The sequence below is a fragment of the Anolis sagrei genome, chromosome 2 (assembly GCF_037176765.1).
Source record: "Anolis sagrei isolate rAnoSag1 chromosome 2, rAnoSag1.mat, whole genome shotgun sequence".
In the NCBI taxonomy this organism is placed as follows: Eukaryota; Metazoa; Chordata; class Lepidosauria; order Squamata; family Dactyloidae; genus Anolis; species Anolis sagrei.
Genome location: NC_090022.1, coordinates 2081277 through 2099571, shown reverse-complemented (window position 1 = coordinate 2099571; position 18295 = coordinate 2081277). Strand labels below are relative to the sequence as shown.

The 18295-nt window shown below is 47.3% G+C and overlaps 2 protein-coding genes across 2 annotated transcripts; both read left to right on the top strand.

Annotated features, from left to right (window-relative positions):
* The first annotated feature begins 1946 nt into the window (after positions 1-1946).
* Positions 1947-6396, top strand: LOC137096238 (zinc finger protein 3-like). The gene is made up of 2 exons (XM_067464986.1): positions 1947-2047; positions 4042-6396. Exon 2 carries the CDS (start codon positions 4327-4329, stop codon positions 5056-5058), a length of 732 nt encoding a protein of 243 aa, XP_067321087.1. The 5' UTR covers positions 1947-2047; positions 4042-4326; the 3' UTR covers positions 5059-6396.
* An 8973-nt stretch (positions 6397-15369) lies between these two features.
* Positions 15370-17852, top strand: LOC132778533 (zinc finger protein ZFP2-like). The gene has a single exon (XM_067464936.1). It carries the CDS (start codon positions 15670-15672, stop codon positions 16813-16815), a length of 1146 nt encoding a protein of 381 aa, XP_067321037.1. The 5' UTR covers positions 15370-15669; the 3' UTR covers positions 16816-17852.
* Positions 17853-18295: the final 443 nt, after the last annotated feature.

Below are 18295 nucleotides of genomic sequence, written 5' to 3'. Positions count from 1 at the left end.
AAAAACATGTAGACTCCCCCATAAAACAAACTGTTCTACATCATGCTCTCAAGAGACAAAATGAAGTAGACTTTGATAAAAAATATATATCATTATTGGTTTACTCACAGCCTTCATGTGTTCAGCATACACAGGTACAAAACGTATCAGTCCATTTTCAGATATGTTTGAGATAATTCTCTGTGCCATCCGGCCAGGGCATCTCTCTTGTAACAAAGCAGCTATCACCAGGTCACATAGTCACAAGGAGAGAGAGAGAGAAAGAGAGAGAGAGAGAGAGAGAGAGAGAGAGAACGTGTGGTCTGCAGCTCATTTTATAACTTCTCAGGAAGCATAGAGTAAAGGAAGCTGCATACCAGAACATACAGACAGAAAACAGTAAGCAACAGGATCATAGATAAACATTCCTAGAGAAGGCTTGAAGAGCCTCCCATCTTGTGACCTCCCTTTTGGCCTTGATGATGGGAAGAGGGGTCTCACCTCTATCAGTCATCTCCCCCTCCCCTCTTTCATTCTTATTTCGATCTTAACAGGGAACTGACATGATCCATCCTCCCGCCCCTCTCTGCCATTCTCCCTTCCGCCTGCCTTTCCTTCCAGGCCACAGATCTCTCCTCTCTCTGGGCTCTCAAGGCGAACATGAGCCAAGCGTGTGATGCAGCAGCTGAAAAAGCCAATGGGATTCTGGGCTGCATCCAACGGAGTCTAGTGTTCGGATGGAGGGAAGCCATGGTGCCTCTCTGTCCTGCCTTGGTTAGACCTCACCTGGAATGACCCTGGGTCCAATTCTGGAAGAAGCAAAGGCCACCCACCAGCACGTGTGTCCTCTCTGCCAAAGACCATGTGGATCCAGAACACTTCTCTACAATCCAACAGCAGCAATAAGGGTTGTGGGCATTGGCTCTCTTGGGTCCCATTCCCAACAGGGTCAAGACATCCTCGACCAAGAGCTGCCATTCAAAGTGAGCTGAATATGGTCAAGCCAGGGCAGGCGGGCGATCCCTGTTCCTTTCCACACACATAGACAGTATATTGAGGATGCCATGAGGAAGAGGGGCTTTGCCTTCAGGCTTTGGGAGACGCCTCCTCTGGGACTCCAACTCCCAGCATCCCCAGCCCTGGTGCCAGGCCTTTCTGCAGGGACGGTGGGAGTTGTAGTCCAAGAGGGGTATTACCTCCACTCTCTGCAGCGGGGATTCCCGGGCCCCAGCCCTCCCCCTTGCTCACTTCAACTCCCAGAAGCCTCAGCTGCCTTGAGCCAAGGTTGGGGATTCTGGGTGATGGAGTCCCAGGAGGGGGGAGGAGGACTGAAGGAAGGAAGGGAGGGAGGGAGGGAGGGAGGGAGGAAGGAAAAAAGGGAGGGAGGGAGGGAAAAGGAAAGAAGGAAAAAAGGGAAGAAGGAAGGGAAAAGGAAAGAAGGAAAAAAGGGAGGGAAAAAAGAAAGGAAGGGAAAAGGGAGGAAGGAAAAAAGGGAGGAAGGAAGGAAAAAGGGAAGGAAGGAAGAGAAAAAGAGGAAGGATGGGAAAAGGAAAGAAGGAGAAAAAGGGAGGAAGGAAGGGAAAAGGAAAGAAGGGGGGAAAGGAAGGAAGGGAAAAGGGAGGGAGGAAAAAGGGAGGAAGGAGGGGGAAAGGAAAAAGGGGGAAAGGGAGGGAGGAAGGAAAAAAGGAAGGAAGGGAGGAAGGAAGGAAGGAGAAGCCATCTCCCTCAGCCCCTTCTTGGTTGCCTGCCTGGCTGCCTCCCTCTCTCTCTCCCTCCCTTGGCAGGCCCACTCTTCTCCTCCTGGAAGCCCCGCCCTCCTTGGAGCACCGTCTCTGCGGGCGCCATCTTGAGACCGGGCGGGAGGAGAGCGAGAGGGAGGCCTCCGCTTCCCAGAGAGGCAGGAAGAGAGGGGAGGGGAGAGGGGCGTGCTTCCCTCTGAGCTCACTTCCGGAAAGAAGGAAGGAAGGAAGGAAGGGGGGCCAGGCAGGCCTAGCTGCCTCTCTCTCTCTCCCTCTCTCTCGCGTGGATTCCGCCAGGAGGGGGGCTTTCTCCCTCTTCGGAGCCGGAGGTGAGCTCCCTTCCTTCCTTCCTTCCTTCGTTCCTTCCCCAGCAGGCCGTGCCCTCCCTGCCTCCCTGCCTCCCTCCCTGGCCTGGGGCCTCCTCGGCTTCTCCTTTGGCCTAGGCAGGGAGGGAGGGAGAGAGGGAGGGAGGCCTCCAGTCCTAAGGAGGGGGGCCGGCCAGAAAGAAACATTATTATTATTACTACTACTACTACTAGGCGTCCCCCTGCCAGGCGTGGCTGTGGCCCAGCCTGCTGATCTAAACAATAAAGCCATGAGAAACTAGGATCTTGTGGGTTTTTTCGGGCTATAGAGCCATGTTCTAGAGGCATTCTCTCCTGACGTTTCGCCTGCATCTGTGGCAAGCATCCTCAGAAGTAGTGAGGTCTGTTGGAACTAGGACAATGGGTTTATATATCTGTGGAATGGCTGGGGTGGGGCAAGGAGCTCTTCCCTGCTGCAGTTAGGTGTGAATGTTTCAGTTGATCACCTTCATTAGCATTTCAAGGCCTGCCTGAGCCTGGGAAAATCTCTTGCTGGAAGGTGTTAATCTGTGCCTGGTTTTTTCCTCTCTGCTGTTTTACTGCTGTAATTTTAGAGTTTTTTAATACTGGTAGCCAGATTTTGTTCATTTTCATGGTTTCTTCCTTTCTGTTGAAATTGTCCACATGTTTGTGTCTTTCAATGGCTTCTCTGTGTAGTCTGACATGGTGGTTGTTGGTGTGGTCCAGCATTTCTGTGTTCTCAAATAATAGGCTGTGTCCAGGCTGGTTCATCAGGTGCTCTGCTATGGCTGACTTCTCTGGTTGAAGTAGTCTGCAGTGCCTTTCATGTTCCTTGATGCGTGTCTGGGCGCTGCGTTTGGTGGTAAAATTGTGTGCTGCTGTTGGAGAAGGAGAGAAAGGAAGGAAGGAGGCCAGCACCATTGCCCTCGCCTTCTGGGGTCTTCCCTGGCGTGGTTGGAGGAGAGAGAGAGAGAGAGAGAGAGTCCTCCAAAGGAACTATTATGATGATCTCCCATTGTCAAACAGAAGAGTTGTAATGGGAAAGCAGATCCCTCCCCTTCTTTTTTTTAACACGAATGTTAATGAAATCTACGGATAAGAACAGCCCAACCAAAACCTTTTTTCTTGCTGTCGTGGTTTTTGGGGCTGTTTTTGGGGTTATTTGGGGTGCTGATTCAGAAAATTGCATTAGATCAACCACATCAGCTCTAGATTATAAGGTATGGCTTTCTGTGGGCGAGCAGGTGGCAACTACTGGAGGGCATATGTTCTATCTTCCATCGTGGAATATGTTGGCTCCATCTCAGTTTCCTGGTCAGATGTTGATTCTTCATGATTGGTGTTAGCCTTGTGTTGACTTCCTTCTTAACATTGTAAAAAAAATCTCTTATTATTGTCGCAGTTCTTATCACAGTTTACTTTTTCAGTTCTCATTAGCAGGTTTTAATTATAATCCAGCAAGCAGGTAAAGGCTCAAAAAGCCACGCGGAGGAAGAATCCCTGCAGCCTCAGAAAAGTTAGCGCCTGGCCTTCCAAGGAGGAGAAGAGCCTGCTTCCCCTTTGAAATCCTATGTCTGTTCCCTGCAGGATTCAAGAGTTTGTAGTTGAGAGAGGCCCAGGACCCCCCTGGCTGAGAATGAGAAAGGCCCCTCCCTGAATACCTTGCAGTGTAAGAAATCACACATAGAGAAACTTTGGGCACCGTCCCCTCTGTACCTGAGGAAGGATTGATCATTATTGGGCAAGTGTCAAAGTATTTGTCGTCAGGCAATGGGCACCTTCCCTCTTCCCCTGGGTTTCCTACAGCACTGTGGCTGATTTCCTACAGGGGTGATTTGAATGCAATATTCCTGCTTCTTGGCAAGAGGTTGGACTGCATGGCCTATGAGGTCTCTTCCAACTCTTTGATTCTATGATTCTATGACTTCTTTTTCATGTTCCATGACATCTTTCCCCGTTCAACTCCTGAAGAGATTTTCCTCTCATTTGTTTGGCAGGTAACTTCTGATCAAGTTCTGCGAAGAACACCTTGTGAGAGCTTTGCCCGAGGAGTAAGTCCAAAGTGACCTCAAGATACACAGCAATGACAACAAGACAAAATAAGTTCTAGAAAAATACATTTCACACTACATACCTGTGGAATTAAGAGAGGGGGATAAGATTGTGCTGAAAAAAGCTATGGGAAAGCGAGCAGAAGGCTACAGCAATAAAAAAAACTGTGCTGTTCAGGAGATTGTATCTGTGACCATCTGGCATCATATTTGAATTATAAATGTAAAAGAATGGCAAGCCCTCTACCTCCCTATCCTCGATCTGTCACAGGGCAGAAGTTACATCAGTGTACGGAGTGTGGAAAACAATTTAATAGGAAACGTTCTCTTACTATACATGAACGGATCCACACAGGGGAGAAGCCATATCAATGCATGGAATGTGGAAAATGCTTCAGTCGCAGTGACAAACTATATTCCCATCAAAGGATCCACACAGGGGAGAAGCCATATCAATGCATGGAATGTGGAGAAAGCTTCAGTCGGAGTGGCACTCTACGGTCCCATCAAAGGATCCACACAGGGGAGAAGCCACATATATGCATGGAATGTGGAGAAAGCTTCAGTCAGAGTGCCACTCTACATTCCCATCAAAGGATCCACACAGGGGAGAAGCCACATAAATGTATGGAATGTGGAAAATGCTTCAGTCGGAGTGACACTCTACGTTCCCATCAAAGGATCCACACAGGGGAGAAGCCACATAAATGCATGGAATGTGGAAAGAGCTTCAGTCAGAGTGGCACTCTACAGTCCCATCAAAGGATGCACACAGGGGAGAAGCCACATAAATGCGTGGAATGTGGAAAGAGCTTCAGTGAGAGTGGCCATCTACAGTCCCATCAAAGGATGCACACAGGGGAGAAGCCACATAAATGCGTGGAATGTGGAAAGAGCTTCAGTGAGAGTGGCAATCTGCGTTCCCATAAAAGGATCCACACAGGGGAGAAGCCACATATATGAATGGAATGTGGAAAGAGCTTCAGTCGGAGTGACCATCTACGTTCCCATCAAAGGATCCACACAGGGGCGAAGCCATATAAATGCATGGAATGTGGAGAAAGCTTCAGTCAGAGTAGTCATCTGCGTGTCCATAAAAGGATCCACACAGGGGAGAAGCCATATGAATGTATGGAATGTGGAGAAAGCTTCAGAGAGAGTGGCCATCTACGTTCCCATCAAAGGATCCACACAGGGGAGAAACCACATAAATGCATAGAATGTGGAAAGAGCTTTAGTCATAGTAGCACTCTACATTCCCATCAAAGGATCCACACAGGGGAGAAGCCACATAAATGTATGGAATGTGGAGAAAGCTTCAGTCAGAGTGGCCATCTACGGTTCCATCAAAGGATCCACACAGGGGCGAAGCCATATAAATGCATGGAATGTGGAAAGAGCTTCAGTCGGAGTGACCATCTACGTTCCCATCAAAGGATCCACACAGGGGAGAAGCCACATAAATGTATGGAATGTGGAGAAAGCTTCAGTCAGAGTGGCCATCTACGGTTCCATCAAAGGATCCACACAGGGGCGAAGCCATATAAATGCATGGAATGTGGAAAGAGCTTCAGTCAGAGTGGCAATCTTCGTTCCCACCAAATGACTCACACAGTACAGAAGCCATAGAAGTGCATAGAATGTGGAGAAAGTTTCAGGCAGAGTAACTATCTCGATTCCTTCCAAATCTATCTACAAATAAGTGTTAACTTTCCAAAGAAGTGATAACGAGGAACTGTTGAGAACTCACAGCATGTTGTGAATGAGAACTTATTGTTTAATGTTTATTATGGATGTTTTTCTTGATTGAATAATTGATGTTTATATAGATTTTGCCCATGGTGTTGAGACAATAATAATCTTACTGTATATAATATATGCATTGTGTAATTCAGTGTTATAATTGGTTTAGTTATTGAACAGCTTAACACTTATACATTGATACATAGATATCTCTTGCTTTCTATTTTATACTGTTTAATCCCCACCTTTGGCAAAGGGTCCATTAGGATGCGCAGCACATCTCCCTCACTGCAGAGAATGGAAGACAAAAGAATGGTGACAACGGCTGATGAAGATTCACATCCATCAGTCGAGATGAACAAATTAACTAAATTGATGAAGTATAGAACAGCATTTAAAGGAAATAGAGATGAAAATCATATAGTGAGAGAGAGGCTTATAGACTAGAGGTTGTTGTCAGTTTTGTTCTTATTGTGCAAGGTGTGTCTCCTTCTTCGCTTTATATTTGTTAAGTAGTATCTTTAAAAATGTACCAAAATTATAATTTGTATAAACATACTCTGTTTTGTTTTTCTTTTTTGTCAATGAATAGATACTGGGTTTTTTTTAAGTGTGATACATAAGCTTTAAGAAGCCATTGTGATTCTAGGCTGTCCCAATGGGAGGGTGAGGTCTAGATCTGGGAAAGTTTGAGCCCACTCTCTTCTAGATTTGGATCAGACCTCCCCTGGAATCACCCTGTGTTCTGGTCTGGGCACACAATTCAAGCAAGATTTCAAGATGCTAGAATATCTCCAGAGAGCTGGGTATGTCCCAGTGGGAGCGTGAGGTCTAGATCCGGGTAAGTTTAGTCAGCTCTCATCTCCCCTGGAATGACCCTGCGTCCAGTTCCGGGCTGCACAACTCAAGCAAGATGTTGAGATGCTAGAATGTCTCCAGAGAAAGGCGATAGGGAATGGTGAGGGAGCCGGGTATGTTTAGTTTGGAGGGGGGGGGGAAGGCCGAGGGAACAAGAGAGCCAATATTTGGAAGGATGTCCCATTGAGGAGAAAGGGGGAAGTTCTTCCTGCCTCTCTGGAGACTAAAATATAAAGCAACTGATTCACACTACAGGAAAGAAGCTTCCACCTAAACATTAGGAAGCATTTCCTGGTGGGAAGAGCTGTTCAGCCCTGGAAGCATTGTCCCTTCTCAGGAGCCTCCCTTCCCAAGCCCTGGCCTTCCACTTCCTGGGGACTCCATGTCCCACAATCCCTCATCTAGGACCAAGGCAGCTGAAGTGTGTTGAAGTCCAAGAAATCTTGGAGGAATCATTTGGGAATCACTGCTCCAGAGAGTGGCAGGAATGGCTGTCTTGGACTACAACTCCCAATAAACGCTACAAAAAGTCCTGGAATGGGGGTTGGAGGACCCTGGGAGTTGTAGTCCAAGACAAAGAGGTCTCCCAAGTCCTTGCAGTGAAAGGCTTTCTTCCTCATGGGATTGCATATGTTTGTGTTCATCCATGGAGACAAGGATTTAGAACGAAACAAGGAAAATATGCATTGATTATCTGCCACCGCTTCACCCTTTACTGGTCACTTCTGATGGCAGCAGTCGATCAAGTATATATTAACCCAATGTCCAAAATGTAATAAAGAGTCCTGTGTTTTTACATCATTAATCCAAAGTTACTTTTTTGGACTCCAGCTCCCATAATCCTTCCCCACAAGAAGACTTCAAAGGTCTTGGAGGGAGGCCAGGTAAAGGGAGATCCTGGTTGTTTATAGATTTGGGGAATTTGGGTTGTTCTGGGTCTTAGGCCTCCTGAGGGGAGGGGGTGTCTTTTCCTGGGACCCCCACTTCCTCTCCTTTTGTATTGATTTCAGGAGAAACCACATATAGCCAATACGTAGTAATAACTAATTTTTTTGTACCCCGCCTCCATCTCCCGGAAGGGACTCGGGGTGGCTTACATACGGCACAGTGTGCCTGGAACAACGCAAAGAATAAACAAACAATGCAATGAAAGAGAAAACCACAAGAACATATAAAACAATTACTTATACTTAAAACAGCGCCCAATAACCTTAGGTACCTGGTGAGGTTCCAATAAGTCAGATCGGCCAGGATAGAGAACAAAGTTATTCAGGTTTGAAGGCCAACAACAGAGGTTCATCACAATGTGGACAAAATGGATACCACTCGATGTACAAGCATAACTTCACAGAGAAAATCATGACTTTCAATACGCTTTCGCAGCTATTCAGACCTTCCATGCCTCCCTCCTGATGGGTTATGATATGAGCCAGCTAGGATCTGCACCATGATTGGTGGAGGCTCCTTTGGCATCACAATGGGAAGGAGAGGTTCCCATGGCAGGAAGAACGGCCAATTCTTGGAGGGTTTGAAGGTCCATTCAGTTGCGAGGACACCCTGCGGAGGGGGCAAAACAGGAGGGAGATGGCGTGGGTGTGCAGATGATTCCTTGGTTGACTTCATGTCTAATTCCGAAGAAGACAACAGTGCCAGGCACAGAACACAAAATGTGATCATGCTACACATCAAGAAGGTCACTTACCCATTTGAAAGGCTCATTTATTCATCTTTGCTTAGCCTTTTCATCTGTGGGAATCCTAGAACTCTGGACACACCTGGCCAGGTAAACAGTGCAAAACAGCCCAATTGATAAAGGGATTGTCTATCTGTCACTCACACACAAAAGGGATTCCATGTCTAGGCTGGGAGAGCGCTAGAGGGATGTTTACTGAGGGTAGAGGACTCTCCGTTCCCAGAGTTGGATGTACATAGAAGGGAAGGGGACCAGGGGCCTTCACCATACATTTGAGACACTCTGAATACAGCAGGCCCCAAAATATAATTCAATACATTTATGGAAGGTTTGGGGTTCCCTTGCCAGGTATCTCCTCCCGAGGCTTTCAGGGACTTCAAAAGAGTGGAACTCTGGGCCCTGGGTCTCTCCCCGCATCCCCTTCCTCGCCTCCTGAGCACTCAGAGCCTGGCCAGGCCACGAGAGAAGGTCTCCTGGAAAGGGAGAGGCCTCTTCTCATCCAGAGGAAACCCCAGTCCTGGCCACGGAGTCTCTGGGTTTGGCATTCACCGAGTTTTCACACTAACAACCATTGATACTCTGCATTTTGTAGTTGAAGGCTTCCATGGCCGGAATCTCTGTGTTGCTGTGAGTCTTCTGGGCTGCGTGGCCGTGTTCCAGAAGGATTTTCGCCCACACCTACCTACGGCAGGCATCCTCAGATGGGTGAGGTCTGTGGGAAAGCAAGCAAGTGGAGCTGATATATCTGTGGTAAGCCAGGCAGGAAGCAGCCAGGCTTTGGACCTGCAAGGCCATTTAATGCTAATGGAAACATCCATGCTTGCCTCCAACAGACAAGTTCTTCCTCTCTCCCAGGCTGGGCATCCCTCCACAGGGATGTATGTAGACTCCACTCTCCCAGTTTGCAAGAGGCCTCCCTCCCAACCTCTGAGGATGCCTTCTGCCAGAGAGTGATGGAGGGCGAATGTCAGGAGAGAGTGCTTCTGGATCCTGGCCAGGCAGCCCGGAAAACAACTGATAGGAACAGAAGGATGCCTTTTGTGTCTCTGAGAGCTTCCTTCTTCCCCAGAGAGAGAGAGAGAGAGAGAGAGGAGCCTCACTCCCTCCCTGAAGTCCCCCCACAGCCTGGCCGGGCCCTGGGCCTCCCCGGCTAGGCCCCCCAGCACGGCTGGCCCCCTTCCTTCCTTCCTTCCTTCCTTCCTTCCTTCCTTCCTTCCTTCCTTCCTTCCTTCCTTCCTCCCTCCCTCCCTCCCTCCCTCCCTCCCTCCCTGGTGTTCCCTGCCACGCCCGGAAGGAGAGGAGAAGTGCAGCCTAGCTCTGCCTCCCAGCCTCCTTCCTTCCTGCAGTGCGGCTCCTTTAAGGCCAAGCCCCGCCCCTCTTTGGTCGCACGCCTCCTCCTCCCGCCATGACAGCGCCGGGCGGAAGTAGGGCTTCTGGGTGACGTCACGGCCAGGCGGTTGGAGACAGAGGGGGGGAGGCTTCCGCGGGGGACGGAAGTGAGGTGGCACTTCCGGTGGGGCCTAGCCGAGGGAGAGGCAGCCAGGCGGAGTGGGAGGCGGAGATTCCTCGGCGGCGGCCTGCTCGTGGACGGGCCTCCTCCCGGCCTTCCTTCTTCCCTCAGGCCCGGCCCAACGACGTCGAGGAGGAGGAGGAGGAGGAGGAGGAGGCGGCCCCAGAGAGGGAGGCCTGAGGCCTGTGCTGAGGAGTCCGGCCCTGGCCCCTCGCCAGTGGCACCTCTTTCCCTCCCTCCCTCCCTCCCTCCCCGCTTCTTGACCTCATTCCTCACTTCATCCCTCTCTGCTTCAGAAGAAGAAGAAGAGTAAGAATAGTAAGAAGAGTGATAGAATCCTAGGGTAGGAAGGGAGCTCCAAGGGCCATCCAATCCTGCCCCACAATCAAAGCACTCCTGACAGATGGGCATTCACTCTCTGCTTAATAATAATAGTAATAAAGTGATAGAATCCTAGGGTAGGAAGGGACCTCCAAGGGCCATCCAATCCTGCCTCACAATCAAAGCACTCCTGACAGATGGGCATTCACTCTCTGCTTAATAATAACAGTAATAAAGTGATAGAATCCTAGGGTAGGAAGGGACCTCCAAGGGCCATCCAATCCTGCCTCACAATCAAAGCACTCCTGACAGATGGGCATTCACTCTCTGCTTAATAATAATAGTAATAAAGTGATAGAATCCTAGGGTAGGAAGGGACCTCCAAGGGCCATCCAATCCTGCCCCACAATCAAGGCACTCCTGACAGATGGACATTCACTCTCTGCTTAATAATAACAGTAATAAAGTGATAGAATCCTAGGGTAGGAAGGGACCTCCAAGGGCCATCCAATCCTGCCTCACAATCAAAGCACTCCTGACAGATGGGCATTCACTCTCTGCTTAATAATAACAGTAATAAAGTGATAGAATCCTAGGGTAGGAAGGGACCTCCAAGGGCCATCCAATCCTGCCCCACAATCAAAGCACTCCTGACAGATGGGCATTCACTCTCTGCTTAATAATAATAGTAATAAAGTGATAGAATCCTAGGGTAGGAAGGGACCTCCAAGGGCCATCCAATCCTGCCCCACAATCAAGGCACTCCTGACAGATGGACATTCACTCTCTGCTTAATAATAACAGTAATAAAGTGATAGAATCCTAGGGTAGGAAGGGACCTCCAAGGGCCATCCAATCCTGCCTCACAATCAAAGCACTCCTGACAGATGGGCATTCACTCTCTGCTTAATAATAACAGTAATAAAGTGATAGAATCCTAGGGTAGGAAGGGACCTCCAAGGGCCATCCAATCCTGCCCCACAATCAAAGCACTCCTGACAGAGGGACATTCACTCTCTGCTTAATAATAACAGTAATAAAGTGATAGAATCCTAGGGTAGGAAGGGACCTCCAAGGGCCATCCAATCCTGCCCCACAATCAAAGCACTCCTGACAGATGGGCATTCACTCTCTGCTTAATAATAACAGTAATAAAGTGATAGAATCCTAGGGTAGGAAGGGACCTCCAAGGGCCATCCAATCCTGCCTCACAATCAAAGCACTCCTGACAGATGGGCATTCACTCTCTGCTTAATAATAACAGTAATAAAGTGATAGAATCCTAGGGTAGGAAGGGACCTCCAAGGGCCATCCAATCCTGCCCCACAATCAAAGCACTCCTGACAGAGGGACATTCACTCTCTGCTTAATAATAATAGTAATAATAATAATAATAATAATAATAGAATCCTAGGGTAGGAAGGGACCTCCAAGGGCCATCCAATCCTCCCCACAATCAAAGCACTCCTGACAGAGGGACATTCACTCTCTGCTTAATAATAATAATAATAATGATAGAATCCTAGGGTAGGAAGGGACCTCCAAGGGCCATCCAATCCTGTCCCACAATCAAAGCACTCCTGACAGATGGACATTCACTCTCTGCTTAATAATAATAATAATAATAATAATAATAATAATAATAGAATCCTAGGGTAGGAAGGGACCTCCAAGGGCCATCCAATCCTCCCCACAAGCACTCCTGACAGATGGACATTCACTCTCTGCTTAATAATAATAATAATAATAATAATAATAATAATAGTAATAGAATCCTAGGGTAGGAAGGGACCTCCAAGGGCCATCCAATCCTGCCCCACAATCAAAGCACTCCTGACAGATGGACGTTCACTCTCTGCTTAATAATAATAATAATAATAATAATAATAATAATAATAGAATCCTAGGGTAGGAAGGGACCTCCAAGGGCCATCCAATCCTGCCCCACAATCAAAGCACTCCTGACAGATGGACATTCACTCTCTGCTTAATAATAATAATAATAATAATAATAATAGAATCCTAGGGTAGGAAGGGACCTCCAAGGGCCATCCAATCCTGCCCCACAATCAAAGCACTCCTGACAGATGGACATTCGCTCTCTGCTCAATAATAATAATAATAATAATAATAGAATCCTAGGGTAGGAAGGGACCTCCAAAGGCCATCCAGTACAGCACTTCCTGCTATAAAAGACAAACACAATCAAGGCACTCCTGATAGGTGGCCATTTAGCCTCTGATTAAGAAGTCAGGACTCTGCTGCAGGGGGGCTTCATTCTCCCTCCTCACACGCTGCCTTTTTGCACCATTTTCCCACAGAAACTTAGTCAAACACATACATATTATTTCTTTCATACACTTCTAGCCCGCCCTTCTCCCCCTGAGGGAGGGGGGGGGGCTCAGGGGGGCACTTTATGACGCTATCACCATATAAACAGTCAACAAATACATTAAAACAGTAAATTAAACACGCCAGTTAAAGAATCAAAACTTAAGGTTTAAAAACTCTAAAATCAGGACAGTAAATAAACAGGAACACTCGGAAAACAGGGGAATTCCAGACAGGAAACAGTTAGGGCCAGTTAACACCTCCCAACAAAGGATTTGCCCAGGCAAGAAGCAGCCAGGCTTTGAAGCTGCAAGGTCATTTAGAGCATCGGGACTGTGGCGCAGCTGACTGGTCATGAGTTCGAAAGGTCATGAGTTTGAAGCCAGCCCGGGTCGGAGTGAGCTCCCAATCTATTTGTGTACCCATCATTGGCCCGGCCCTGGTTTTATTGTGTCATAGTGTAATGTTTTGTTGTGTTATTGCTTATGTTTTTAATTTGCTGCATTGTTAGTGTTTGTTGTTATTGTGTTGAGGCCTTGGCCTTTGTCAGCCGCATCGAGTCCTTCGGGAGATGCTAGCCATGTGTTGACTTCATTCTTAACATCGTAAAAAAATCTCTTATCATTGTCACAGTTCTTATCACCGCTTGCTTTTTCAGTTCCCATTAGCAGTTTTTCATTATAATCCAGCCAGCAGGTAGTTAATGATTTAGTCATTGCGGGCCTTAATCTTTTTGAATGTTGTCTCCAAAATTATTAACTCTCATTCATTCTTACATTCGGTTCCATTCACACCATATATCCTATTGAATCTGCACATTACGTTTCTCGTGACAAGCAGATGGCGACTACTGGGTGGCATATGTTCTGTATCAGAAACTAGAGCTGATGTGTTCTCTACAATACAATTTTCTGAATCAACACCCCAAATATCCAAACCGAATCTAATGTTGACCAAAAACTGATTTGTAATCCTTTTGGTACGAATGTTGGAGAGCGGTCCCTGGTCAAGAGGTCCCTGGTCAAAAAAAGGCAGACGGCACAAGGGATTGTAAATGGAAAGGAAGCCACGTGAAATTCAAAAGGGGACGAGGCAGGGACGCCCACTCCCACCTCTTCTATTTACACGAGTTCTTAAAGTATTGTTAAGGGACATAAGAGGTGAGGAGTAGATTTCCGGAGTAACCATTGAAAAAGAACACATGATATGAGAAAAGAGTAAATATGGAGAGGTCTAGAGGGGGAAGCGTATTATATTAGCTTTCTTTGTGACTGGACTGGAAGAGACCACAGTTCACCTATCTCCCCCCCCCCCCCCTTATTTTTCTTTTTTTCCTTTTTCCCTTTTTAAAGAAAAGCATATATAAAAAAGAGATGGGGCAGATAAAAGCAATGTCACATGGAAATGAGGGGCCTGCCAAGACAGGAGGGGAGGGTGGACTCCAAAGGAGAAGGCTCAAGAAGCCACGCGGAGGAAGCATCCCGGCAGCCTCAGAAATGTTATGAGTCTGGCCTTCCAGAGAGGAGAAGAGCGTGCTTCCCCTTGGAAATCCTGAGCCTATTTCCTGCAGCCTATTTCCGAACAGGGCCCAGGGTTACAGCCTGTGTTAGACGGGGTCCCACTCCCCCTGAAGACGCAGGTTCGCAGCTTGGGAGGGATCCTGGAGCCCCAGGTCTCGGCGGTGGCCGGGAGAGCTTTGGCAGAATTAAAACTTGTGCGCCAGCTGCGCCCGTACCTTGGGAAGTCGGATCTGGCCACGGTGGTCCACGCTCTTGTTCCATCCCGATTGGATTACTGCAACGCACTCTACGTGGGGTTGCCTTTGAAGACTGCTCGGAAACTCCAACTAGTCCAGTGGGAGGCAGCCAGGTTGCTCACCGGAGCGGCATACAGGGAGCATACCACCCCCCTGGTGTGTCAGTTCCACTGGCTGCCGATCCAATTCCGAGCACAATTCAAAGTGTTGGTTTTGACCTCCAAAACCCTATACGGTTCCGGCCCAGTGTATCTGTCCGAACAGATCTCCCTTTACGTCCCACCTCGGAGTTTAAGATCCTCTGGGGAGGCCCTGCTCTCGACCCCGCCTTTATCACAAGTGAGACTGGCGGGGACGAGGAGCAGGGCCTTCTCGGTGGTGGCCCCCCGCCTATGGAACTCACTCCCCGGGGAGATTAGATCGGCGACTTCCCTCCTATCATTTAGGAAAAAAGTGAAGACCTGGATATGGGATCAGGCATTTGGACACTCTGGCAGCTAAAGGAAGGACCTGGAGGATGGACAAGAACTGACTGAATAGAACGGATCTACGGAATCTTGGAACGCTGAACTTGAGATTGTTTTCTGATGGTGCTATGTTTTGATGGCATTGATGTTTTTAATCGGTTTTTTAATCGGTTAACTGTTTAAATTTTGTTTTATTTCTTTGTATACTGATAAAGGCATCTAATTGTGCCTCCCTTGTAAGGCGCCTTGAGTCCCCCTCCGGGGGTGAGAAAGGCGGGGTAAAAGTAACGGAAAGAAATAAAATAAATAAATAGAGTTTGTAGTTGAGAGAGGCCCAGGACCCCCCTGGCTGAGAATGAGAAAGCCCCCCCCCCCCCCGAACACCTTGCAGTGTAAGAAATCGCACACGGAGAATCTTGGGGCCCCGTCCCCTTTGTACCTGAGGAAGGATTGTTCGTTGTTGGGCAAGTGTTAAAGTATTTGTCACCTGGCACTGGGCAGCTTCCCTCTTCCTCTTGGTTTGCTACAGCAATAGACTCTTTGTGTTCCATGAGATCTTTCTCTGTTCAATTCCTGAAGAGATTTCACTCTCATTTCTCTGGCAGGTAACTTCGGAACAAGTTCTGCAAAGAACGCCTTGTGAGATCTTTGCCTGAGGAGTGCTGTCAGTTCAAAGTGACTTCAAGATACACAGCAATGACAACAAGAAAAAATAAGTATTAGAAAAATATATTTGAAGCTACATTCCTGTGCAGTTAAGGGAGGAAATAAGATTTTGCTGTAAAAAGAGAGGCTTGGGAAACCAAGCAGAAGGCTACAGCAATACAAAAACTGCTGTTCAGGAGGTTATATCTGTGAACCCCTGGCATCATATTTGAATTATAAATGTGAAAGAATGGCAAGCACTCTACCTCCCTATCCTAGATCAGACACAGGGGAGAAGTTACATCAGTGTATGGAGTGTGGAAAACAATTTGATAGGAAAAGTAATCTTACTGTACATGAACGGACCCACACAGGGGAGAAGCCATATAAATGCATGGAATGTGTAAAATGCTTCAGTGAGAGTGGCAGTCTACGTTCCCATCAAAGGACCCACACAGGGGAGAAGCCATATCAATGTATGGAATGTGGAGAAAGCTTCAGTCAGAGTAGCCATCTATGTTCCCATCAAAGGATCCACACAGGGGAGAAGCCACATATATGCATGGAATGTGGAGAAAGCTTCAGTCAGAGTGGCCATCTACGTTCCCATCAAAGAATCCACACAGGGGAGAAGCCATATAAATGCATGGAATGTGGAGAAAGCTTCAGTCAGAGTGGCCATCTACAGTCCCATCAAAGGATCCACACAGGGGAGAAGCCATATCAATGCGTGGAATGTGGAAAGAGCTTCAGTGAGAGTGGCCATCTACGTTCCCATCAAAGGACACACACAGGGGAGAAGCCATATAAATGTATGGAATGTGGAAAGAGCTTCAGTGAGAGTAGCACTCTACGTTCCCATCAAAGGATCCACACAGGGAAGAAGCCATATAAATGTATGGAATGTGGAAAGAGCTTCAGTGACAGTAGCACTCTACGTTCCCATCAAAGGATCCACACAGGGGAGAAGCCATATAAATGTATAGAATGTGGAAAGAGCTTCAGTGACAGTAGCACTCTACGTTCCCATCAAAGGATCCACACAGGGGAGAAGCCATATAAATGTATAGAATGTGGAAAGAGCTTCAGTGACAGTAGCAATCTACGGTCCCATCAAAGGATCCACACAGGGGAGAAGCCACATATATGCATGGAATGTGGAGAAAGCTTCAGTCAGAGTGGCCATCTACGTTCCCATCAAAGGATCCACACAGGGGAGAAGCCATATAAATGTATAGAATGTGGAAAGAGCTTCAGTGACAGTAGCAATCCACGGTCCCATCAAAGGATCCACACAGGGGAGAAGCCATATAAATGTATGGAATGTGGAGAAAGCTTCAGTCAGAGTGGCAATCTACGTTCCCACCAAATGACTCACCCAGTACAGAAGCCATAGAAGTACATAGAATGTGGAGAAAGTTTCAGTCAGAGTAACTGTCTCGATTCCTTCCAAATCTATCTACATTGCTTTCAAAGGCGCCACATAGTAGAGAAGCCGTATAAATGCACGGGATGTGGGAAGAGCTTTAGAGGATGTTCAGCATACAATAAACATCCCAGAACTCATGCGCCGCTAGAGGAGACCTGCCTTTCAGTTTCTGAGCTCTCTTTCAAAAAATATTGGAAGGAAAGAGGAAGGCCGGCACCTGGCTCTCTCTCTCTCTTTCTCTCTCTCTCTCTCTCTACCATGGACTAGTTTGTGTGGCCTTGGTCGGGGGCTACTGGGAGCAGGTTTCACTCAGAAGGGGATTTTTCTCCGTATTGCAGCAAGCTCCGAAGGGGTTCCCCTCGCCTCCTCCATAAGAAACCCATCCCAGGCTTCTAGGATCATCTGTGAAGGTTTGCTGAAAGGAGCAGCAGCTGAGATCTCTGGAGAAAAGGGTTCTGAAAAAGAAGAGCTCTTTTGTAGCAGAGAAGCTCATCTCTTCATACCCTCGTCTCACGTCTTGGCTCTGTTGCCCCTCGGTTAGAATTTTGGGCTCCAGCCATGTACCTGTCACCCTTTTCTGGACTTCGTTGTATTCGGAATAGTTGATTATAGATTCTGGACTGTCTTCTGGTTGAGAACTCACAGCATGTTGCGAATGAGAACTTATTGCTTAATGTTTGTTATAGATGTTTTTCTTGATTGAATAATTGATGTTTATATAGATTTTGCCCATGGTGTTGAGACAATAATAATCTTATTGTATGTAATATATGCATTGTGTAATTCAGTGTTATAATTGATTGAGTGATTGAACAACTTAAGACATTGATCCATAGATACTGGTTGTTTTGTACTGTTTAATGGCCAAGGGTCCATGAGGAGACACAGCACATCTCCCTAACTGCAGAGAATGGAAGACAAAGAATGTAGGACTTTTAAATAAAAGTACCAAAATTATAATTTGTGTAAAGAACATTAAAGACCAAATTTGTAATTTGTATCAACATGCTTTGTTTTTGGTTTTTGTCTTTGGATAAAAATTGTCTTTTTTTAAAAAATAAGGTGTGCTACATCAGTTTAAAAAGCCAGTGTGATTTTAGGCTGTCCCAATGGGAGCGTGAGGGTTTTAGTGGACGTTTTCGTGGACTCTCTTCTAGACGTGGATCAGGCCTCCCCTGGAATCACCCTGCGTTCTGTTCTGGGCAGCACCATTCCAGCAAGATTTTGGGACGCTAGAATCTCTCCAGAGAAGGGCGATAGGGAATGGCTGAGGGAGCTGGGGATGTTTAGTTTGGAGGAGGAAAAAGGCCGAGAGGACAGGAGAGCCAATATTTGGAAGGATGTCCCATTGAGGAGAAAAGGGCCAGTTGTTCCTGCTGCTCTGGAGACTAAGATATGACACAACTGATTCACGTTGCAGGAAAGAACCTTCCACCTAAACTGTAGG